Source organism: Pan paniscus, chromosome 2, assembly GCF_029289425.2.
Source record: "Pan paniscus chromosome 2, NHGRI_mPanPan1-v2.0_pri, whole genome shotgun sequence".
NCBI lineage: Eukaryota > Metazoa > Chordata > Mammalia > Primates > Hominidae > Pan > Pan paniscus.
In genome coordinates, this window is record NC_085926.1 from 57,127,935 (window position 1) to 57,152,390 (window position 24,456).

A 24,456-nucleotide genomic window follows, 5' to 3' on the forward strand; every position below is an offset into this window, starting at 1 on the left:
GGCTGAGGCAGGAGAATCGCTTGAACCCAGAAGGCAGAGGTTGCAGTGAGCCAAGATGGTGCCACTGCACTCCAGCCTGGGCAACAGAGCGAGACTCTATCTCAAAAAAAAAAAAAGAAAAGAAAAGAAAAAAGGAAAGAAGACCCACTAATTTTAAAGCTACCTCCCCATTTTTACGCTTTCAAGTCAGTCCTATTTTTAAATCAGATTAACAAAACCTCCAGTTATAAGACCATAGCTCACGAAATTTTTTGTTACCCATTTAGCAAATTTATTTAAGAACACATATGTTTACAAATTGGAACATTCTTTCTGCCACCATTTGGTTTGTACTAATAAAAGTCCACACTCCCTGAATCTCATTCTTTTATAACACATTTGGAAAAGTAACACTAAGATAACATAAATCAATGGGGGTCGAGGAGGTGGGTTTAGGAGCGTCTGAACACAAGCCAAGGTAAAGGTCATGTGCTCAAAGCATAAAGCAGGAAGTTTATGCCTAATTGCCTTTTTTATATGCTCTCCTTCCCCAAAAAGGAATACAATATGCCCACACAGATTCTTCATCACACTCTGTCTAGGGAGGCAGGTGGGCCCAGTGAAGCCCAGAACATCCCCACCTCTCTGCGCTGAGCTCACCTGGCCCCTCTGATGGCTTCCTGTATATCCTATCACTGCAGAAGAATGGGAGCATAATTCAAGAGCATCCCAACTAACCTCTGCACCTTTTAAAATGAACAAGGTTGGAAAGTTGGGGAAGGAAGTGGGCCAAAGATGGTGCTATCTTTGGAGAAGAAAAAGCAGATTCCTGGCCAGGCGTGGTGGCTCACGCCTGTAGTCCTAGCACTTTGGGAGGCCAAGGCGGGCCGATCATCTGAGGTCAGGAGTTCAAGACCAGCCTGGCCAACATGGTGAAAAATACAAAAATTAGCTGGGTGTGGTGGCACTTGTCTGTCATCCCAGCTACATGGGAGGCTGAGGCAGGAGAATCGCTTGAACCCAGGAGGTGGAAGTTGAAGTGAGCTGAAATCACGCCATTACATTCCAGCCTGGGTGACAAGAGCGAAACTCCATCTCAAAAAAAAAAAAAGCCGATTCCTTCACTCGGCAGAATTGTCCTCTGCCTGGGCAGATCTCAGGTGAGTCTTCATCCCAAGGTTCCTTCTTCTCTGTACTTACCCATATTGGTAAGTCCTGTCCATGTTTCCATTTTACCCAATGTTTGGAATGACTTACTATTGTCCCTCAAGTATAAAGTACCACGGTGCGCATCCTGCACAGAGCCAAAGCTCCATGATATCACCATGTCTACCTTTGAGGGTGAGCTGTCCAATAGGGTAGCCTCTAGCCATGTGTGATGATTTAAATTTAAGTTTAAGTAAAATTAAACATTCAGTTCCTTAGTTGTGCTAGCCACATTTCAGGTACTCAGTAGCCAAAAGTGGTTGATGGTTACTGAATTGAACAGTGCTGGGAAGAACATTTTTTGTCACAGGAAGTTCTGTTGGATAGCACTGGGCTGAAGAGTTCAGCACCTGCCCACGCCTGCCTCTGCAATAACAGGTGACACTCTCTCATAGCTGGGCAGCTCTTCCCAGCTGTCACCAGGCACCACAGGCCACCTCAACTGACACCTAGATAACTCAGTTTCACCTGGGCAGCATATTTATTTTTATTTACACAGTACAATGGACAGTTTTTGGTGTATGGGTCCACAAGTTATATGCATATATATGTATGTATCCACTGCTATAATCAGTATACAGAACAGTCCCATCAACCCAAAAAATTCCCTTGTACTGCCCCTTGGTAGTCAAGCCCTCCCTCCATCCCTCCAAAACCCTGGCAATCACTAATCTGGCAGCTTTTTTAAAAACTCAGATTCCTGGCCTTCCCCTGGAAATCCCACTTAAGCAGGTCTGGGGTGAGGCCCGGAATCTCCCCCCACTCCAAGAATGCTCCTCAGGTGATTCTGGTGTTCAGCCAGGTTTGGGAATCTTTGGGGTAATTGCCTAATCTGAGTTTAATTTAATTATCTCCAAAGTGCTGTCTAGTCTCGCTCTCTTTCCACCCCCCATTAGTTGCTTTGTTGCACATGGCAGCCGTCCATCTGAGACAGGGTGCTTGGAAGGCAGGGCAAGCCCGACTGCTGGGGGCACGGGCAGGGTAAGAACTCTGCAGCTCCGGTTTCTGGCAGAGAGAGGCCTCTCCGAGTCACATGGATTCTCATCTTAATCCCTTCCTGGCTCTTTGTGCCATGGAATCCTCATCTGGAAAAAAGGGAACCACATCAGAAATAATTGTCTACCTCCGAGGCTTGCTGGGAAGTGATGACTTAGGTAACATGTTCAAAGGCTGGGCAGTCAGGACGAAAGGTACACTGTCCCGGATATGTCATCGCCTCACCAGATTTCCTCTGGATGGAACTCTCCTCACCCTATTTACCTGATGGATGTGAGAGATCGGGACTCAAATCACAATAAAATTGCAGACTTTTTGAAAATAAACAAAAACTCAAAATATTTTTTCCTCCTAAATTCATGATCCCAAGGGTGAGGTACCAAATTCCATTTTTAAAGAGGAATTCAGAAGAGTCAGCATCTTCTCAGAAAACCTCCTCCGCTCAGAAAGTAAACAATTACGAAGGGGGCCAAAACTTGAATTTAGCCATTCTCCTCTGGCTTGCTCCTGCTCTGCTGAGGATTCCTGGAAAACACTTTGAAAAGTTTAAGATGATCAAAGAAAAGGCATGGCCAACACAAGAAATGCTATCATTTAATATCACATGTTTATTTAGCCCCTCCAAGCCAAAGAGGGAAGATTGTTTGAAAGGGAGAGAATGCCTGCTTAATCAACTAAAAATGCATTCATTACTATGCTATTCACTGCGGCTTTCCTGAAATCAGACACTTTTGCCCCTAGACCATAAGATTGAAGCGATTTGAAATGAAAATATTTCCTGTCCACTGCTTGCCAGTTTCTAGCCCCAGAGTGATATAACAGATGACATCCAGTACAATAAATGCTTTTATTAACCATAAATTTGAGACTGCTTTAGGGATTTGAAGTGTTGGGTTTCATGCTGAAAAAATGTAATGTTATCCACAGACCATCAGTGAGTAACAAAAACAGAGGCACAGGTTATGCTACTTTGATCAAATTATGGCAAAAAATTGTCTTTTGCATTTAAAATAGTAGTTGCATTCAGGGCATATCTTCAAGGAGCACCACAATAGTTTAATCATATGTCTTGGAGAGTTTCATGGAAATTCATCCTGAGTGCAAATTGATAGAACCAGCAGCTTCTGTTAAACAGATAGGAAGCTCAAAAGTGTTATGAGGCTAAGAGGGCTGAGAAATCAAAATACTAAGATGGGACCCCTAAATCAGGGTTTCTCAGTCTCAGCGCTATTTACATTTTAGGCCAGGTAATTTTTTGTCATGGAGGACTGACTTGTGCATTTCAAGATGTTTAGCAACATCCCTGAGCCCTTCCCATTGACTGCCAGGAGCAGCCTACCCCAGCTGTGACAACCAAAAATGTCTCCAGAAATTCCCCAAATCAAGGTTAAGGCTGCAGTAAGCTGTGATCACACCACTGCACTCAAGCCTGGTTGATAGAGACCCTGTCTCAAAACAAACAAACAAAAAAGAAATCCCCCAAATTCCCCCAATCAAAAACCACTGCTCTAAATCAAAGTCTAGGCTTGTTTAGCAAATGCTGCCTATGTTTGCTTCATCCGAAGGAAATGTCAGAGCCTGGGGAGCTGCGCAGCCTCAGTACTGTGCCCCCAGTGCCTCCTTCTACACAAAAATGGTTAACCCTGAGTGATTTCTGAAATCAAAAGCACCTTGCACTCCCTCTTCCACAAAACTAAAGGTAGCATAGCCATAGAAACAAGAACTCTCTCGGCTGTGACCAGAGCAAACGAGACCAAGCAAAGGCAAGCTGCCCCCCGCCCCCCACCAAAGCATACCCTCACCCGACCTTTGTGTCCAGCATGCATTCCAGCCCAAGAGCTCCGGCCCGCTGGGCAGAGGCTGCACACCATTCCTGCCAGCATCTAAATCGCTGCTTTCTGGCCTTTCACTGTCAGGCCACAGAGGGGACTGTGGACTTGGTGCCAGAAAAGAAAATGAAAAGCAAAGTTGAATCTCTGTGGACCATTCTCTGGATGCTGAATGTCCCACTATTACATCTCGGCATGACATTTCATGGCCAGCAGGGGAGGAGGCCCAGTCCTGAAAGCTGAACAAACGCCCGGCACACAGGCCTGCCTGCGCCCTCGTAGTCTCTCTGGACTTATGAATAAAAGATGGAGGTTTTGTCTCTGTTGTTTCCCTGGTACCCTGTAAGAATAACAACTTGTCGCTTTTTGACATTTTAACTTACTTTGAAAAATGACCAATATTAACTTTACATGTCTTGGCCCTTAAATCTGGAGTGGCGTAAAATGAAAGAAACAAAAGCCATGTAATTAGGTAGAAGATAATAATTCAAGTTAAACTAATGAAACTGTCTGTAACGGACTCTAATAAAATAATGTAGGTAACATGCAATCACAGAACTAAAAGGCTAGAAACTGACTTGGAGGATACGTTTTTAGTAAAGTAGCCTTTACTGGAAATAAAGTTCAATGTTTTCTTAGCACAAAGGAAAGAAATGGCTGAATTTTGGTGTGAGGAAGCAGTCAACCGTAAACCTGCCCCGGCCAAACACAGGTCTTTAATAGGAACTCATTCCCCGTCTCTGAGGGCGACATCTATAACTGCAACAAGCCCATGTGAATAGCAAAAGCCTTGAGCATTCTTGAGAAATAGCACTCCTCATTTTGAGACAGCGTGGTTGATTTCAAATAATCTTTAAGGAAAAAGTTTATTACAGGATAGCACAAATGACATCCTGCATTTCCTTAGACTCTCAATAAAGTAAAAGGGAAGGCTTAATGTGAAACACTGCATTTTTAAAAAGACAAATAACACAAGACTAAACTGGGTACTACTATTAGCACAGATCTCTAAATACAACAATTTCACACAGAAAAAACAAATTTTTCTTATTGCTAAAACTGCATCTACATTTGTTACCAGTTGATATGTAAAATCCAACAAAGTCACAATATCACCTTTAGAGGGGTCTTGTCAAAATATTTGAACCTATTCATGAGGAAACAATCAAAAATCCAAATTGTGTACACAAGTGGCCTTGACTCTTCAGAATGTGTAGGCTATAAAGGACCGAAAAATAGGTAGAGGAACTGTTCTGTATTAAAGGAGGCTAAAGAGATAGGACATCAAAAAGCAATGAGTGACCCTTCTCTGCCCCCTAGAATGTGATGCAGAAAGAAATTATGAATGACATTAAAAGGACAAGTGAGGTAAGTGGAGCAAAACGTTATGAATTGGTAACTTTAGACAAAGGGGAAATGGGTGTTCATTTTACTGTTTTTTCAATTCTTCTACAGATTCGAAAATTTTCAGAATACAAAGGATGGGAGAAAGAGCACAATAATGGGGAATCCCCATGTGGGGCTGTAAGGGACTCTAATATACAGGTTACTGTATTTTATACATTATATACATACATTTTACACACTATATACATTTATATTTACATTTTATATATTATATATACCTGTATTTTGTACAGGTGACTAGCTGCCTGCTTGAGGGGTTGGGGGGTTGGGATAGCAACAACTTCATCTTCCTGTATCGTTTCAGAAAATGTATGCTCTAGGCAGGGCATGGTGGCTCATGTCTATAATCCCAGCACTTTGCGAGGCCAAGGCAGGAGGACTGCTTGAGGCCAGGAGTTCGAGACTAGCCTGAGTAACACAGTGAAACTCTGTCTTAACAAAAAAAAAGTAAAAAAATAGCCAAGCTTGGCGGCACACGCCTGTGGTCCCAGCTACTCAGGAGACTGGGCCAGGAGGATTGCTGGAGCCCAGGAGTTCAAGGCTGCAACGAGCTATAATTGCATGACTGCACTTCGGCCTGAGTGATAGAGTGAGACCTTGTCTCAAAAAAAAAAATTATATATATATACACACACACACACACACACACACACATACATACACGTCATAAATCCATTTAAAATCTCCTATATGCCTTTCCCTAAAACTCTTCTCCAGCAATTTACCATTCTCCCTCTCCTTTTTAGAACTCTTTAAAAGTTCGCTGGCCTGCTGCCCCCATTATCTACCCCCATCCTTTTTTAATGAGATAAAAGCAATGATTACACTAGTCTTGATCAACTCGAAAACTCTGTACTTTTAAAAATGTGTGACCCTTTAAGTAAAATAAGAAAGCTCAGTAGATGGGAAATGTGCTCAAGTGAAAAGATGTGGGAGGTAGAATTTGTCTCTCAATGACTTCAAAACCCAAGGAGGAGAACAATGAGAGGCGGCCTGTCCATAGCAGCACTATAGGGGCCGGTGACAGTCACCTTGGGCATGCCAGCACTGGGAACTCATAGCTCCAGAGGCCCTGAAGCAGTCTTCCGCCAGCACAACCAGATGTTACATTTTTTCTGCTTAATTTTGGTAAAACTCCATGACGTCCTTCTCAAATTAAAAAGGCAATGCCATTTTTTTTTGTAAGCCACAGGAGCTATCTTTAGTGAAGCCTTCTAAGGATTTCATTAATTCATAGCCAGCCAACCAGGACTTTTCCCACAGTCTCCCACAAAAAAGCCCGGGAAGTCACTGATTGCTTGGCTGGATCTGAATATGAGCAGAGGTAAGATCAGAAATATCTAGTTCCTCCCACGGGGAGGCAAGGCATGACAATCAAAGCCGGGCAAAAACTCATTTCCACAGCTGGCCGGCAAATCCGCAGCCCCGGAAAGAAGGCAAAGAGCACCTCTGATTATGGACAGACCTTCAAGTGGCTTCAGAAAATGAAATGCATTCACTACCAGAGGGGAACGAAGCAAACAAAAACGAGACCTGCATCTCTGTTAAGAAGACAAAGTTTCATACAAACTGAGGGCTGCTGCCAGGGAGTGAGATTTGTTCCGTTCACATCGTTTCAGAAAGTCCAAAACCGGGATGCTTAGTTAGTGCTTAGCAGTAACTTTTCACATTTTTCTCATCCACAGCACAGCGTAAAGTGGACAGTCCAAGCAACTCCCTCAAGCAACAGACACTCGGCCAGGTGTGGCTCCCACACAACACCAGCCCACACTCTCCCTGTCATGAGTGGGAACCTGGCTTGAAGCCCAGCCTCTAACCAGTATGTGGCCCCTGGCAGAAGTGCCAATAACTGTGGTGTGAATGAATAAATTAAGCATATTTTTTATGCTACTCTCAGCACTAACTGCCACATGATTAGCCAATGTTAAGAAAGCAATTTCAGAGGAAATTTTTTTGTTTTTTGAGACGGAGTCTCGCTGTGTTGCCCAGGCTGGAGTACAATGGCACGATCTTGGCTCACTGCAACCTCCGCCTCCTGGGTTCAAGTGATTCTCCAGCCTCAGTCTCCTGAGTAGCTAGGATTACATGTGCACATCACCATACCCAGCTAATTTATGTATTTTTAGTAGAGACGGGGTTTCACCATGTTGGCCAGGCTGGTCTTGAACTCCTGACCTCAGGTGATCCGCCCACCTTGGCCTCCCAAAATGCTGGGATTACAGGTATGAGCCACCACTCCTTGCCCAGAGGAACTTTTTATTACAGTTGCTTGACTGACATGTCACCTCCTCAGAGAGGCCATTGGAGAGTGTCTACTTGCAAACACCCACTGCTCTTATTGCCTCATTTTAATTTCCTGTAGAGGGCTTAGTCATTTAAGAAACATGTATGGAGAACCTACTATGTGCCAGGCACTGTTCTTGTGATGCAGAAGGGAACAAAACAGGTAAAGGCCCCACCCACATGGAGCTGACACTGCAATGGGGAAGAAGGATGGACAAAGAAAATACTATGTATGTCCCAAGGTGAAAAGTTCTGCAGAAAAAAAGTGAAGAAAAGAGGACAGTGAGCAGCAAGTTGCTATTGGAAAGAGCATGGTCAGGTCTGACACTTCATTATCCTATTTGTCTCCCCTACTAAAACCTAAGCTCTGGCCAGGCATGGTGGCTCATGTCTGTAAACCCAAGTGGGCAGATCGCTTGAGGCCAGGAATTCAAGACCAGCCTGGGCAACATAATAAAACCCCATCTCTACAAAAAATGTAAAAAATTAGCCAGGCTTGGTGGCACGTGCCTGTAGTCCCAGCTACTCGGGAGGCTGAGGTAGGAGAATTGCCTAAGCCTAGGAGTTCAAGACTGCAATAAGCTATGATCACGCCACTGCTGCACTCTAGCCTGGGTGACAGAGACCCTGTCTCTGGAAATAAAATAAAATCTAAGCTCTAGAAATCAGACCTAACACACAGAACACACCAATATTCACTCAATGAATGAATGGCCACTGAGTGTCCCTCTTATCAAACCGTTCACCTGTTGGAGAAATCTTCCAAGCCTCACCACTTCTGACAGAACATACACAGGCAAACTTCAAGGTGCCCTGTTATCTAGTACCTATATCTTCAACCTTACCATCCCCCCACCAATGAGCCCCCTTCTCCAGCTTTGCCCACATCTTACTTTCTGCCCAAACTGTCCCCCCAGTGCCTGGGTCCACTCACTGGTCAGGCCCTGCTCAAAGTCCCTTTGGTAAGACCTGTCTTCTTCATCTAAGCCTCCCACGAACCATTGAAATTCAATTTCTTCTTTATAAAAACATCACATTTGTTTGTTTCTCAATGCATCACTGCAATGTTTGGACACGTTCTCATGAAATCTGGAGGGATGATGGGGTTGGGCCAGGCTTTGTGGCACATGGGAAAGCTAGAGAGTGGTATGGAGAAGCCTCACAGAGAAAAGGGGGCCTCCTCCAAAGCAGGGGAAACTGAGGCAGAGCAAGAAGCCAGAGATACTGGGAACCAACTGAGACATGGGCTAAAAAGCCAGAGTTCTAAGGTGGCCTCAAGCAGGGCCTCAGGCAGTTGAATGTCAACAAACTGCTTTTCATGGGGGCAGTTCTAGGATGAGGAGCAGCAGAAGCCCGTTCATGTTTCTCTGGAATGAGTAGGGAAGTGTGGAGAGAGGACGGGGAGTGCTTGGTACTGTGGCCCCAGAATCTCTTCCTGAATTTCCCTGTTGTCCAGGCCCCTACTCCTTTGTCTTGCTCCTGGCCCAGACAGGCAGCCACTGTGGACAGGGGACTGGTCCCACAACTTAACACAGGGTGGCTGCTCAAAAAAAGGGTCTCCTGCCTCCTCACTCCAAATAAGTCTTTTTGAGCTTCAGATACTGAGCAGTTACAATAAATCTTAACCGTGTGAGTGCCTGTGCTCCACCCAGAGCAAATGTGCACACTCCAGAGGAAGGGGCCATAAACCGTCACTCAACAGAGACCACGCTCAGGCGGCGGACTGCTGCTACATTTGGTCCATACTGCACGGCATTTTCCTCAGATAAAAGGGGGCCGTTTTGGGAGAGAAGAAACCAGAAATCACCCGGACAGAATAAAATCACAGGGAAAGGGTTTCTAAACCATATGGCCTATCTCAGGAAAACACACCTCTTCGTTCCAAGGAAGCCCTCCCTTTATCCCATTAACCCTCCCACTCTCAAGTAAAACAGTCCATCGCAGCACAGAAGTCTGGGGACACCGCCAGCATTTTTTAAAGGGTTACTATTCAATGGGGGGAAAAGATCTACAAAAATGACCAAACAGAACACTTGGAAAAACTCCTAGTTTTGAAGGCAATAAAGTACTTTTTACATCTGAAAAAAAGTTGTATTTAAGGCCTAATCCCTCATGATTTCAAAAGGATTCATATGAAGTATTCATTTAATGCGTGAAATGTAAATATCCATCCAAACATTTTAATTAATGCTACCAATTTCCATTCTGTTTTCAAAGTTGATACTTGAATTTTATATGGCTTTTCTGGTACGTTCAAGCATGCTTCCCTACCATGTAGTAGTTTTAATGAAAAGCCTCATGATTAACGTCTATTAGATCAGGTATGGAATGAAGAAAGGTACAATAAAATTACAACTTACTAAGCTTCCAATAATACTTGCCATCTACTGCCCTTTCAAGTCGTAAGGTACCAGCCATATGCAAATAAGACATTTTAGCATTAGTTTTACCATAAAATGAATGCTTCTTAAATAAGCACAGTAGAGGTAGTTTTCATTTACACTATTAAATCAGAAAATTTATGAGCCCATTTCCGTTTTAGAAGAGAATTACATGTGTGTTCACATCACATCTTTATTTTGTCGTCCACCCAGTGATTTGTTGAGGACAGCTGGTACCTATTAAGTCCCCCCTTTAAATGTTGTAGCCTTAATTAGCTACATCCACCTTCCCCCAACATTTCCAAACAAGGAACCAAAGAAAAGGGAATCCATTTTTATCATGGATACTTTGAACAATGGAGTTGCAAACATCAATGTTAACAGTCTCTATTAGAAACTAGTTATTCGTTTTTTAGGCCACTTCACAAAAACATGGTACAAATGGAGTTTTTGTTATGTAGGTAATTTTTTAAATTGTTCAATTTTTAGTTTCCTGCCTGGTGTTATTAATTAAAAGCCTTCTTTTAATATATTGTTTGGGAAAGGATGAAGGAGTCTCCCCAGAGATATTCTTGGTATTATTTAAGCTACAGACTTCTTTCTTATTTGGACTTTTCAGCATATGACTGAACAGGTAGAATCTGCAAATAGAGAAAGCAGCAGGGTGTGGTTTTCTATGAACAGACAACATGCCCTTCCCAGACACCAAAGGGTTTCCAACTCACACAATGAGAAATTGTTGATTGGATTGCTTTAACCTGCCATATATAGATAAAACACACACTGACTTAATTTACAATGTCGATATCTCTTCTTTTTTTTTTTTTTAAAGACACATTTACATTTATGCACTCAGGACTTCAAGTGTGAATTCTGTTCAACAGACTAAATTCTGAGCAAGATAAGGGGCCATCTCAAAGATTCCCCCCTTGGATTTGTTTCTTCAAGACTGGCCCTAGCTTTAATCTGCAGTAAGACTATCTGTTTCAATAGGATGTGATCACTTGAGGGCTTGTGTCTTTTCAATCAGCCGGTGGCCCTGCCGGGTTTAGAGTGGCAGAGGGGAAGTGGCCTGTGGTTAAACAGAGGAAATACCAAGGCATTTTAATAGAGCAAATAGTCTCTTTACTTCCCACCGGGAAGAGCTTCAAAGGCTGTGGGCCCCGGAGGAGACAATGTGTTTCGGAGGCCATCAGTCACCTAATCGTGTGTCAAGCCCATTCAGAACATCCAAGCAGCCAAGACAAACACTGCCCAGGAGGACAATGCCTCCCACTGGCTGGGCAAGTCTGGCTGGCTGGAGATGGGGCCTGTAGCTCCAGCACAGACAGCCCCCCGGCTGACTGAGGGCAGGAGCTCTCCAAATTTGGGGGTAGATGGGAAATGGAAAAGGTCTGGCTGCCAGGGCAGGGTGGCCAGAGAGAGGTCTGCTCTAAGGCCACTGCACCTCTCAACCTGTCAAGCTCCTGGAGATAGCTGAGCCCTCTCCTCACCCCACATTCTTACAAATCAAGGGTGGAGGCTCAAGTTCTAGAAGCCTAAAAACCCATCCATCAGAAGCAGGCTGAAGAGGCAGTGGGGGGCCAGGCACGGTGGCTCACGCCTGTAATCCCAGCACTTTGGGAGGCCAAGGTGGACAGATCATCTGAGATCAGGAGTTCGAGACCAGCCTGGCCAACATGGTAAAACCCTGTCTCTACTAAAAATATAAAAATTAGCTGGGTGTGGTGGTGGACGCCTGTAATCCCAACTACTCGGGAGGCTGAGGCAGGAGAATCGCTTAAACCTGGGAGGCGGAGATTGCAGCGAGCTGAGATCATGCCACTGCACTCCAGCCTGGGCTCCAGAGCGAAACTCCGTCTCAAAAAAAGAGGCAGCGGGGAATGAAGGAGGACAATAAAATTGTTGATGGGGTAGCCCCAGCAGGAGCAGACATCTGCTGGGGCACAGTATATAAAAAGTTCAGGGACAGAGGAAGAAAAAGCCTTGAAAGCTTTAAAAAAGAAAAAAAAAAACCATGTTTTAGGCCAAATGAAGCATGAAAAATACTTAAAAGCACTAGCAGTTCTTTCCTTTGTTGGGAAGTTGTAAGATTTGAACTGCTGAGAATCTGATTTGGATCCTGTGCTACTCCTTCCTGAGACTGTTTTCAGACAAACCCAGCTGTTCTAGGGAGGAACTCAGGGGAAGTGTCAAGTCCTCTTCACTCCAGGCCTCCTCATCTGCCCCAGGCCAGAGGCACCCATCCAAACTAGCTTCTCCCCCGCCCCGCTTCCCTGTTCCTCCCATCCTCACACTCCCCACCCAGCCTGACCCCTTTTATTGGTCAGGGCTCTGAGAAAGTCTTCACATTCTTCTCTAAGGCCAGTGACATAATTTAAAGCCAAACTCTGATTTTAAATGTTTAGAATGTGTGTTCTCCCCTTCTTTGGATTGTGGGACCCCTGTCCCCTAAAACAATAGGTCTCATCCTGGTTACAGCATGCGTATCCTCAAAAGAATTTGTTAAAATGCCAATTCCTGGGCTCCACCTCACTCTCACTCTGATCCCATTAGCTTTCAAACTGCATTTTAACAAGCTCCTGAGGCAATTCTGATACTGGAAGGCCCAGGGTGTCACTTGGAGAAAAAGTTAACTGCTGGTCTCCTGGTCACGGAGCTATATGCCCAAGTTAATAACTAGCACAATGCCCCAGGCACTGCAGGGGCTTGGGGTTGGGTGGATGGGTGGGGTTGGGGAGAGAAGGGAGGGCTGCTCAAGAAAGATGGACATGGGCCAGAAGAGTTCCCAATTAACTAGGCAAAACAGGCTGGAAGAAAGCTTTGCACTGCTTATAAAAACGTCTCTCTAAAAAATGTACCAACCAGGACTGAGTAATTTTTTAACCAAGAATTCTGTAACAGACACAAGAGCATCTGTAACATAGACAACATGGCCATAGGATAGGCAGACCAGATGTGGGCTTAGGAGCCATGAGCTGCAAGTGAATGAAAATGCATCCAATTCAGAATCAAATAAACATGTCTGGGCCCACAGCCAAGGATAATTCTTGGATTGGACTTTTATCAGAAACCTAAATTTTAACCAGCTGGAACTTCTCTTTTCCAAGTACCACCCTATTCCTTCCTACCTTTTGTGATGAAGTATTTGCCTTAAATGGGAAACTTGCATTTCATTGTAAAGATGATGCCAGCATCCTGGCTTCCCGAATTCCTGAAGGAGTAGTGTTTTCTTGCAGGGGGAGTAGGAATTATGTTCCAGGGATAATAGACCAGAGAAGGTGGACCCCATTTAGGTAAGGAGGCAAGAAATGTTCCCTCCTCCCCCACTGCAGGAAAAGCCACTAAATACAAACCTGTGGGAGTAGATTCCTAACTCCTTGTTCTATAAAAAGGCTTCTAGACCAGCAAGACAAGGGGAGGGAGAACTTCAGTATGAGTGACTGACACAGTTAAAGTTATGAACCAAACTTGCTTCTAGTTGCAAACAAAACCATTCCACTCTAGAAGCAAGAGCCAGTGTAAATGAGGATGGTGGTCCCTCTGGAGGTTTTATAAATCATTACTTCTTTGTGAACACAGTATTTATTACTCAAAGAGCAACCTTACCTGGCAAGGACCCTAAGAGAATTTTTTTTAAGTAGTTGAGGAAGTGTGCCCACAACTCATTTCTAAAACACTGACCTGTGTTCAAGATGGTATCAGCCTCTTAATTGCCCCACTAATAATGGGGAGGTTGTGAAACCTGACCACTTAAACCAGGCCAGCCCATGGCTCCTCTGGGAGCAGCCCCGAAGGGTCTGTTAGCAGGGCTGCAGAGGGTTGGCTGGCTGCAGTCACCTTGCAAGTCTTGCAAAAATACACATTCCTGCAAGGGCAAGGGTTCCTGAAACAAATGTTCCCTGGAGATCAAGGGGGTCATTTGCTCAGCTCTGCTCCAGCACCCAAATCCAGTTTCTCAGGACTTGGTGCTGCACCTTGCTGCCCCCTCTCAGGTTCTGAGTATGGCCCAGGCCCACAGAAAGCCTCCTCTGATTTGCATCACATATAGTCGACCCTTATCCTTTTATGTTCCTACAGCCCCACTGTAAGCAACCTTAGAGCTGAGGCCAACATCTATGGACTAAGTACCTCTTATTTGGTAGGGGACCCAAACATGAATCAAATACTCTAGTCACTGTGTACCAGTACTTCCTAGCTGACTCCCTGACAGAGCAACTTCTAGAAGACATGACCTAGGGAGGTGTGGACAGGGACAATTTTTTGCAGAAGTGATGCTAGGGCCGAGAAGGGAAGCTGCAGAGGTGTAAAGGAACACAGGCAGGAACAGCATGTGCAAAGACAATGGACCTTGATGCCCTGATCTTTGCCTCTACTTCTTAAAATCTATCAGGAAATACAGGATTTAGCAGGAAGGCAGCAGGGTCTAATTTGGTTCAGCCAATATTTACAGGGCTCTGACGCCACCAAGATGAGGTTCAGTGCCTGGCTAAAGAAACTAGTCTGAAGACATAGAAGTGAACGAATACTGACAAAGCGGTCTGGTGAGACTAAAGTGCAAGGACCTGCAAGAGAAGGTAAAGCAAGGGGCATGGCATTCAGGAGGGCTTCCCTGAGGAGGTACCATCTGAACTGAGTCTTAAGCTAGGCAAGGAATTCTCAAGGGAGGAAAAGGCATCCTGGGAGGAGGGAAAAGCATGTCTTGGAAGCACAGAGGGCATCCATCCGGAGTTAGGAGCAGGATGAGAGGGGTAGGGGGTGAGGCTGGAAAGGGTGGGAATGCAAAGCATGTGGGGAAACTGGGTCCATGAAATCCACCAAGCAGCAAATCCAGGAGACAAGGAACCATGTATCAGCCTGGATGAGCCTGGAATCTGGAACATGGCCCAGAGGCCCCTACGATCGTCCAGGAGGGGAATGAGGATGACCCAAGGAAAGGATTGGTGGGGCCAAGGCAGGAGCAGCTGAGAAAAGTCACCCCCAACTAGGGGCTGTGGTGGAGAAAACGTCAGCATGAGTGTGAGGTGACTGGGACAGAGCCACCATTTTATGAGGGTGCAGGTTTGGGAGAGGAGAACACACTCGCACAGGTAGAAGAAAATCACCAGCCTGGCTCCGTCAGGGCACTACCATACCCCACAGCATGGAAACTTCACGAGTTTTGTACAGTGGCATAAGAAGCCACCTTGGCAACTGCAGCAAAACAGTGAATCGGACTGATTTACCTACGCCATCACATGAACACTCAAAACGCCTGTGATACTGTAGTCATTCAAAAGCCAACAGGAGTCTAAATCCAAAATTCTAGTAGGATCCTTAAGTCAACACGAGATCCTCCTTGAGGAAACTTGCTAGCTACTAAAATTTTTTTAAACAATAAAACAAGAGCAGTAATGTTTTACTGAAATGGAACACAGTAAGAAAATGTGATGTTTTACTCAACTAGGAAGGAATGACAGAGCCTAATGGGGCGGGGGGGGGGGGGGTGGCGGGGGCGGAGGCAGAGCAGGGGTCATAGCTGTCTCCATAGCTTAGCTACTGAGTCTGAAGACATCCCAGCTGTCTGGCTCACACCTGGTTTTCTGCACCACATTTCTTGGGACTGTGGGGCAAGTGAGCTTGGAGGCACCAGCCTGCGTGCCTAAGGGAGTGTTATGTCCTAGGTTTTGGCTGTGCTGAGGCTGTTTAGAGCCACCCAGAAGAGGCTGAGTCAACGTTCGCCTAAGCAAACCACTCCATACCTATCCCTCAGCCCAGCAATACTAAGGAAATTCTCATTTCATCCCATTTTTCATATGAAGAAATTGAGGCTCATGGCTCCCCAGGAGCAGAGCCAAGGTCATGTCCCTGCTGCCTGAGTGCAAAGCCTGCGTTTTCTCCACAAGCTTAAGGCCGTGAGTGCCCTGACGCCGGGCCCACCCGGGCCTCGGTGGGAGACTCGGGGCAGACGGACATCATCTCCGGGTTCTGGGGCCGCCCAAGGCCAGAAGCTCAGGTAGGGAGCAGGGAAGCTGAGAGGGGAATGGCAATCACCCGCGCCCATCGCCCAGACAGTGTCAAAGGAGCGCTCGGTTCCACGAAGACGGCTCAACGCACACGGCGAAAGTCTGGGCACCTCTCCAGTCTCGTCTCAGGCACCTCACCCAGATGACACCCACGCGGCCCTTTGGCGGAAAAATATCCGCAACTCGAAGCAGGGAAGGAGGATATCAGCCGCGAGACCTTCACAAGACGAAGGGCTGAACCGGGAGGCGAAGTTTCTCAGGAGGTCCCGGAGTCAGAGGAGGGGTAGGAGTGGGGTGACGGCCCCAGGCGAGGAGGAACAAAGCTACTAGGAGAGCGGGGCGCATCCCTCCCCGGTGCTCCAAGTCCCCTCCCCGGCCGCCCGGGCCTTAGCAGGGTTGTGGACTGAAAGTCCGGGAGAATACCCCCTTCCCTCTCCAAAGCGCAACCCGGTCCGGGTGGCTCGGGGGATCCCAGCCCGGGACACGCAGCCCTGGGACGAAGGAGGTCCCGGGCCAAGAACAAAGGGTGGGGCGCCCGGCCCAGCCCCGCCGCCCCTCACGCCCGCCCTCTGAATGGGACCCCGGCCGGCGGCCGCACCTCATTAGCAACACAAAGCCGGGGTCGGGCAGCCGCTTTCATCTCGGCCAGGGCCGGAGGACACGCGCCCGGGGAGGGAAACCAGGAGGATGCGCGGGAGGAGTGAGACCCAGGCCGGCCGCGGACCCCGCGAAGAGCAGACAGGTTGGCGCGGGCTCGCCTCCCCGCGAGCACCTGTGCGCGCTGCGTCCCCCGCGAGTTGGCGACTGCAAGAAACCCGCCGCCCTCGCCTTACCCTCCAGCCACAGGTGTCGGCGCCCCGCGCGCGGCCGGACCCGCCAGCGGCCACAGCCAGCTGCGAGCCGTTGAGGCAGGCGTTGACCGTAAAGAAGACGGAGCAGAGCTGCAGCCACGGGGCCATGGCCGTGCGCTCGCCCAGCCAGGCCGTTCTCTGCGCCCCGGCCGCCCGCCGCTGGCTAGCCCCGAGTGGGCGGTGGCCGCGGCGGCAGCGAAGGGGACCGCACTGGGCATGCGTTGCCAGCCCGGGCCCCGCCCCCACCCTCAGTCCTCGTGTGCTGGCCCCGCCCCCACAGCCTGGCCCTCCAGTTGTGGCCCTGCCCCCGTAGACCACGCCCCTCTGGTCACGCCCCCCAAGCCCCCGCTGAGACTATGGCAGCCGCAGTTTTTTCCCCCTCACTTAGTAGATCTTTTTTTAATCCAAAGGATTTGTCCAAGTGATGCTCACTCCATGCAAAACCTGAGGAAAACACAAAGAATGTAATAATAATAATTTTAACAATAATGTAATAAACACCTGCTATGTGCCAGACCCCTTTCTGTATACGCCCAACCACACAGGGAAGTGTATTATTGTAATCCCAGTTTTAGGCGCAGAAAAGTTAGGGGAACGTGACAGAGAAATCCTGGCTCCACATTTACTAGTAGGACTTTGGACAAAAGGCTTGCTGTCTCCACAGTACTTCCTCACCACAACCCCCCGTCCCCCTCACCCTCCTGGAAGCTAGAATAAGTATCCTAGTCTGGGGAGAGTTCTGTTGGTTGAAACATAACAAGTGCTCCATAAAGGCTACAATCTATCATTAACTGACTCTCATAAGGTCACACAGCTGTTACCTGCCAGACCTGAGATCCAATCCAGACCTGACTAAAAACAATACTTTCAGCTACTACACTTGCCAAACATAACCTCATGAAGTGGATATTATTTCTGTTCGGAAGAGGAAACTGAGGCTCAGAGAAGTGGAGTAGCCCAAGCTATCCAGAGTTTCACCGCACTCCTCCCAGCGCTTTGCCTTGTATCTGAGCACCTAAACTCTCCCACTTTGTCCCTCTCCACTACCCCCTTCCTCAAGAACACCACCTCCTCTTCCTAAGGGCTTTTTCTACTTCTGACTTTGTCCCCGTGTCCGATACATTTCTCCAGCCTGGATCCAAAGTTATCTTCCAAAAACACAAATCAGACTACTGACTTATCCCAATTAAAACTCTAGGCTGAGTGCAGTGGCCAATCCTAGAGGATCGCTTGAGTTCAGGAGTTAGAGGCAACAGTGAGCTATGATCCTGCCAACCGCACTGAAGCCTAAGTGACACAGTAAGACCCTGTCTCTAAAAACAAACAAACAAACAAACCTACCACCACCACCACCAACAACAAAAAAAAAACAGTAAAATTATGTGTTCTGTGTTTGGAGGAGGATTAATAAAAATAAAATCAATAAATAAAACTGTTCTATGGTGGCTCTTATGCAAAGGCCATTTAGAATAAAATCCATACTGGCTTTCTCTTCCACTCTGTCTTTACCACCTGGCTCCTGCTGCACAGAACTCCCCCCAGCCCCAGCCTTATCTTGGTCTTTTTGCCTCAGGAAACCTTGGAAATTGTCACCTCCGTCCATTCAACAGGGCAGCCTCCTCTATATGACTCTCCTTCCAGGGCCCAGAATCCCCTCCCTCTCCTTGTCTGGCCTGGCCTAAGCTCAGCCACTGCTAACACAGGATTCCTGCACTTTCTCTTGTGGCTTGTGTCTCCACCACCCTGCCCACACGTCCTTGGAGGGCTTAAGTGGAGGAAGAGAACTCTTCTTGGTAATGCTAGCAGAAGTCTTGGGGATTTGCTTGGAAGTAGCTACATCTAGAACCAAGGAGTAGAGCCAGCCTCACCTGAACTTCAGGGGCTGGAAGTGTGAAACAGTGGTTGCCCAGAGGAACACTGACATTATTGCCAGGGAGAGGGAGAATGGGTGCTGGGTTCCCCAAACAACAGCATCCACCTCAAGACCCAGATGCTGGGCAGAATTTTTTTTTTTTTTACCTCACTGCCTGGAATTCAGGAATTCAGCCAGACCCAGTGAGGTTTACCATACCCTCTTCAGACACCAGAATAGCTAGGATCCACAGAAGGCTGTTCTGGAGTAGCCTTCTGTGAATAGACCTCAGGAAGCACATCACTCCTTTGGAGGAGCTGCTGGTTCAGTGCCTCCCTACCCTCCCTCACATTCTTGGTACTGTCCCTGGGTTGTTCTCAGCCCCCACAGCAGGGATGTCCAGCGTTTGGCCATGAGAGTCAGGGGTGCCAGGGGCTGAGATGAGGCCAGGACCATATGGGTTTTGGTGAAACAGGGAGGAAACAATGAGGCGACCAGCTCCTTAATCTATGTGACATTCCAGCCTATGCATGCTTTATAACTTATTAAACAACCCCATGCTAAGGGACATCTGTTAGAATCAGTGATTCAAAAATACCCTAACACACTTATCTTGACACATTGATTCAATGATTTTTACATTTCTAGAATCAGAATTGCTGGATTATGCACATTTAAAATTGTCAAACTGTTCATTATGGTATTATCACCATCTTAATTGGCTTCTCTGGTTGCGAATGAGGTAGATCATGTTCCTATGTATTTGTTGGCCATTTGTACTCTTTCTTTTTTTTTTCTTTTTTTTCTTTTTGAGACGAAGTCTCACCCTGTCACCCAGGCTAGTGTGAGTGATGCAATCTTCGCTCACTCAACCTCCGCTTCCCAGGTTCAAGCGATTCTCCTGCCTCAGCCTCCCGAGTAGCTGGGATTACAGGCGCGCAACACTGCACCCAGCTAATTTTTTGTATTTTTAGTAGAGACGTGGTTTCACCATGTTGGTCAGGCTGGTCTCGAACTCCTAACCTCAGGTAATCTGCCTGCCTCAGCCTCACAAAGTGCTAGGATTACAGACGTGAGCCACCACTCCTGGCCCATTTGTCCTCTTTCAGGAATTGGACTCCAGGAAAAGGAGCAGTACTTAGCACTTACAAGAGAAAGAGAACCTCAAGGAGAACATTGGTTAGAGAAAACTGTTTCTCCCTGGGTTTTATTCATGTCACCATATGATTGCATGACAGGGAAGGCAGAGCCCCACTCCTGCTCCCTTTCTGTCTGCACACCCACCCACTATTGAATTCCCTCCCATCCACAGCTCACTGCAGAATCTGGCAACCGACAGCCTCTGAAAACATGCTGCAGGGTTCAGAGAGAGCACAAGCTTTCCTGAAGCCATGTGGAGGGCACAAGAAGGAAAAGCCTTAAGCGTCCAGTCTAAAACATGCCTAGAATGACATCCCTCAGGACCAGGGATGGGGAGGCCCTCCTATTTCCTTTCTAGGAAGGCCACCAGCATGTATGTGAGTGGGAGGAGAGCCACAGACACCAAAGGGTCAAATCTGGTCAGGAAATTAAGGTTGTAAATTGGCATTTGGCAACATTCTCTGTATTCTGGTCTTTCCCATTGATTCTTTCTCCCATCTCCTCCTTTCTGGTTTTTTTGTGTTGTTGTTGTTTTTGTTGTTGTTTGTTTGTTTGTTTGAGACGGAGTTTTGCCCTTGTTGCCCAGGCTGGAGTGCAATGCCATGGTCTCGGCTCATTGCAACCCCTACCTCCCAGGTTCAAGCGATTCTCCTGCTTCAGCTTCCCAAGCAGCTGGGATAACAGGTGCCTGCCACCATGCCTGGCTAATTTTTCATATTTTTAGTAGAGGCGGGGTTTCACCATGTTGGCCAGGCTGGTCTGGAACTCCTGATGCCAGGTGATCCACCCACCTCCGCCTTCCAAAGTGCTGGGATTAAAGGCGTGAGCCGCCGCTCCCAGTCTCCATCTCCTCTTTTTATCCCAACCCTTCAGAATAGCTGTAAGGCTGCAGGGAGTGGACCTCTCTGTCCTGGAAGCCGAGCTAAAATGAGGGGACCAGGCCCCACATGCCTTCCATGGATCACAGTTTCCTCCAGGCCACAGTGGAGCTCACCTGTGGAGGTGACCAGAAGATGAGCTAGGGAAACCCTCCCTCAATACAACACTTGGTCTCACCTGCCAAGGCAAGGATTGCCTGTAGTCCAGTCACACTTTCAGCCACTCCTCGTGGTGAGAGGTGGCTGTCGTCTGATTCACCTCTGCCCCCATGCCTAGCACTCTGTCTGGCACGCTTCAGTGGGCAAGAGACTGTCACCACCTCCCCCTCTTTGGAACAAAGCTGAGAATTAAACAGATAAAATCACCTTAAAATAAGCTGTTGATGAAATGTAAATATATTTTCCCACTCTAACTATAACCTAGCCAGATAAGAAAAATCCTTAATGCAAGGATTGGATTTTGTTAGGGGTCAAATTATCCCGTGAAACATAAAAAAAGATAAAGTGATGGTGGAAGTAATTTGTATCATGAATCATTTTGAGCAGGGAATAACTAAATACTATTTTAATGAACAGTGTTAGAAGCAGTCGGCCCAAATTCTAATTTATTTTGGTATTGTGAGAAATTAGTGTATGTTTTCTGTATTAATAAAGACATTAAAGGTAAAGAATGTCACTGTACCCCTGACCCCAGTCTCCCAGAGGGCTGAGGGTGCAAGGTTTCCCAGGCTTTGGAGGGAGCAGTATGTGGAGAACTGGTACCCACCTGCAAGCCCTTAGTCCCTGAGACCCCACAAGACTGCCTGGATGTCAGTCAGGCTACCTGGCAGTCTTGGCTCCAATGGGGTAGGCGTCATCATCCCCACTTCACAGATGGGGAAGCTGATGCTCAGCGAGGGGAAGTCTGCTCGCGGTCACAGAGCTGGGATTCAAACCGGACCCCGATCGCCTGGCCTGGGACCGCCTTGCCTGGGACGAAAGGCCCCAGACTCAGCTGATTCCTCCAGACTCTTCCTGTCTAGGACGACAAAAACATGGCCTTCCTCTCCAGACTCTTCCTGTCTAGGACGCCAAAAACATGGCCTTCCTAAACCCAGCCTTGGCGCCTCCTGCACAGCCCAGAGACCCAGGGCGGCGGACAACAGAAAACCTGGGGCGGCGGACCCAACCCTGCGCCCAGGAATCCCAGGACGCCCACCCCATAGTTCTGGGGCGGTGCGTACCTTGGCCACTACACGGAATTCACCGGTCCACGGCCACTTCCCGTTTCTTTTCCCGGAGGAAAAGAAGAGCGGATGTCTAGTCTCCAAGGTAACCGCGAGGGGGCGCGCGCAGTCCAGGTCGGAGACCGCCGCCCCAGACGACCCTGCACTGCGACCGCACAACAAGTCTTTCTAGATCAAAGCCCCCAGGGCAGGTGCGGGTACTCTACTGTTACTCAGAGCTGGTGCTAAGCTTTAGGGGAAGTAGAGTCCAGGGGGTCGTAAGAAAACGGATCAAATGGGTCCTTTCAGTAACCATGTGGCTTTGGGCAACTCCATCTCTCTGGATGTCAGTTTTCTCAGATGGCAATACTGGAATGACGGGGATGCAGACCTCGGGTTTTTTTTTGTTTGTTTGTTTTTTGTTTTTTTTCCGAACCTGAAGTAAGCAAATGACTTAGAGCCTGTGTGAATGTTACTGCAGGTAGTGGACCAGGAGTTGATGCAGCCAGGGCCAGCTCTTATTTGCAATTTAGTTAAGACCTGGGGAAATGGCCACGTCTAATCTTCAGGAGATAACATCCTGGTTTGGATCCGCACTATACTGGAAGGCTAAGGACCATATCCTGTTTTCCATTCATTAATTAATTCATTCAACAAGTATCGATGGAATCTCTGCACCATATCAGGCATTATGCCAGGAGTGGGGATCAGAGTGAACAACAGGGCACTGTCATAGTTGTCATTAACCTGCAAACAAACATTCCATGGAGGACACTGGCATTACTCAAATAGCCCTATGACTAGGGAGGAATTACTAGTAGATGAGTTGTTTTTGAAGAAGGGATCCCTGAGCTGAGATTCCAAATATAAGAGTTACCTGGGCAAAGGGGAGGGGAGCAGAGAGAGGAGAACTGTTCTGGGCAGAAGGAATAGCATGTGCAAAGGCCCTGGGGCAGTAGGGAATGTGGCAACTTCAAGGAGCTGAAAGAGGCTAATGTGGTTGGAGAGCAGTCAGGTGTGGGGGAATGGTGCAAGGTGAGCTGGTGAGGCCTACAGGGGCAGCCAGGCAGTACTTTATGTCCTGGTTTGAACCTAAAAGTAGCTAACAGCTTCTTAGGATTACTTTAAGGGCAGAAGTGGGGCTATATTTTGAAAAGATTCCTGTATTCCAAGTGCTGAGCACAGGGTATTTCCTGGCATTTAGCCAGCATTTGATAAATACTGTTGAGTGAATGAATGAATGATCACCATCTTTACTGAAATTCTGAGTTTTAATGTCTTGAATGAATCCAAGACTCATTAAAAACCCTAGGAAAACATCCAACCCTACTAAAGCTCCAAATAATGCGAATGAAACAAACTGCAGAAACATTTTCTTGTCATCGTTTGAGGTTATTTTTATTTTGTAAATTTCTGTCTTATTTTTAATAGACTTTTAAAAGAACAATTATAGATTTACAGAAAAACTGAGATGACGGTACAGGAGTTCTTATACAAAAGAAACCAGAGTTTCTTTAGTTATTAACATGTTACATTAGTAGGGCACAATTAATGAACTGAGGCTGATACATTATCATTAAAGTCCAAACTTTATTCAAATTTCCTTAGTTTTTACTTAATGTCCTTATTCTATCCAGGATCCCAGCCAGGGTATCATGTTACAGTTAGTTGTCATGTCTCAGGTTCCTCTTGGCTATGACAATTTTTCAGACTTCCATTGTATTTGGTGACCTTGACAGTTTTTTTTTTTTTTTTGGAGACGGAGTCTCACTCTTGTCACCCAGGCTGGAGTGCAATGGTGCGATCTTGGCTCACTGCAATCTCTGCCCCCCAGGTTCAAGCAATTCTCCTGCCTCAGCCTGCCAAATAGCTGAGATTACAGGCACCCGCCGCCATGCCCAGCTAATTTTTTTTGTATTTTTAGTAGAGATGCGGTTTCACCATTTTGGCCAGGCTGGTCTTGAACTCCTGGCCTCAGGTGATCTGCCCGCCTTGGCCTCCCAAAGTTCTGGGATTACAGGTGTGAGCCACTGTGCACAACCGAATTCATACCTTCTATGGCTGAGTAGTATTCCATCATATATATATATATGTATATATATATATATGTATATATATGTGTGTGTGTATATATATATATATATATATATATATATATATATATATACCACAGTTTCTTTATCCACTCGTTGATTGATGGGCATTTGGGCTGGTTCTGTATTTTTGCAATTGTAAATTGTGCTGCTATAAACATACATGTTTATATATGTATGTTTACATGTATGTGCAAGTATCTTTTTCGTATAATGACTTCTTTTCCTCTGGGTAGATACACAGTAGTGGGATTGCTGGATCAAATGGTAGTTCTACTTTTAGTTCTTTAAGGAATCTCCACATTATTTTCCATAGTGGTTGTACTAGTTTACATTCCCACCAGCAGTGTA

General features: G+C 46.7%; 1 protein-coding gene across 1 annotated transcript in view; it reads right to left on the minus strand.

Annotated features, from left to right (window-relative positions):
• Window positions 1-17,168, minus strand: part of IL17RD (interleukin 17 receptor D) — a 75,727-nt gene extending 58,559 nt beyond the window's left edge. The window contains exon 1 of the mRNA XM_008972057.4: window positions 16,920-17,168. Coding sequence (XP_008970305.2) covers window positions 16,920-17,045 — 126 coding nt within the window. The 5' untranslated portion in view covers window positions 17,046-17,168. The remainder of the gene's footprint in view (window positions 1-16,919) is intronic.
• Between the last annotated feature and the right edge of the window lie 7,288 nt (window positions 17,169-24,456).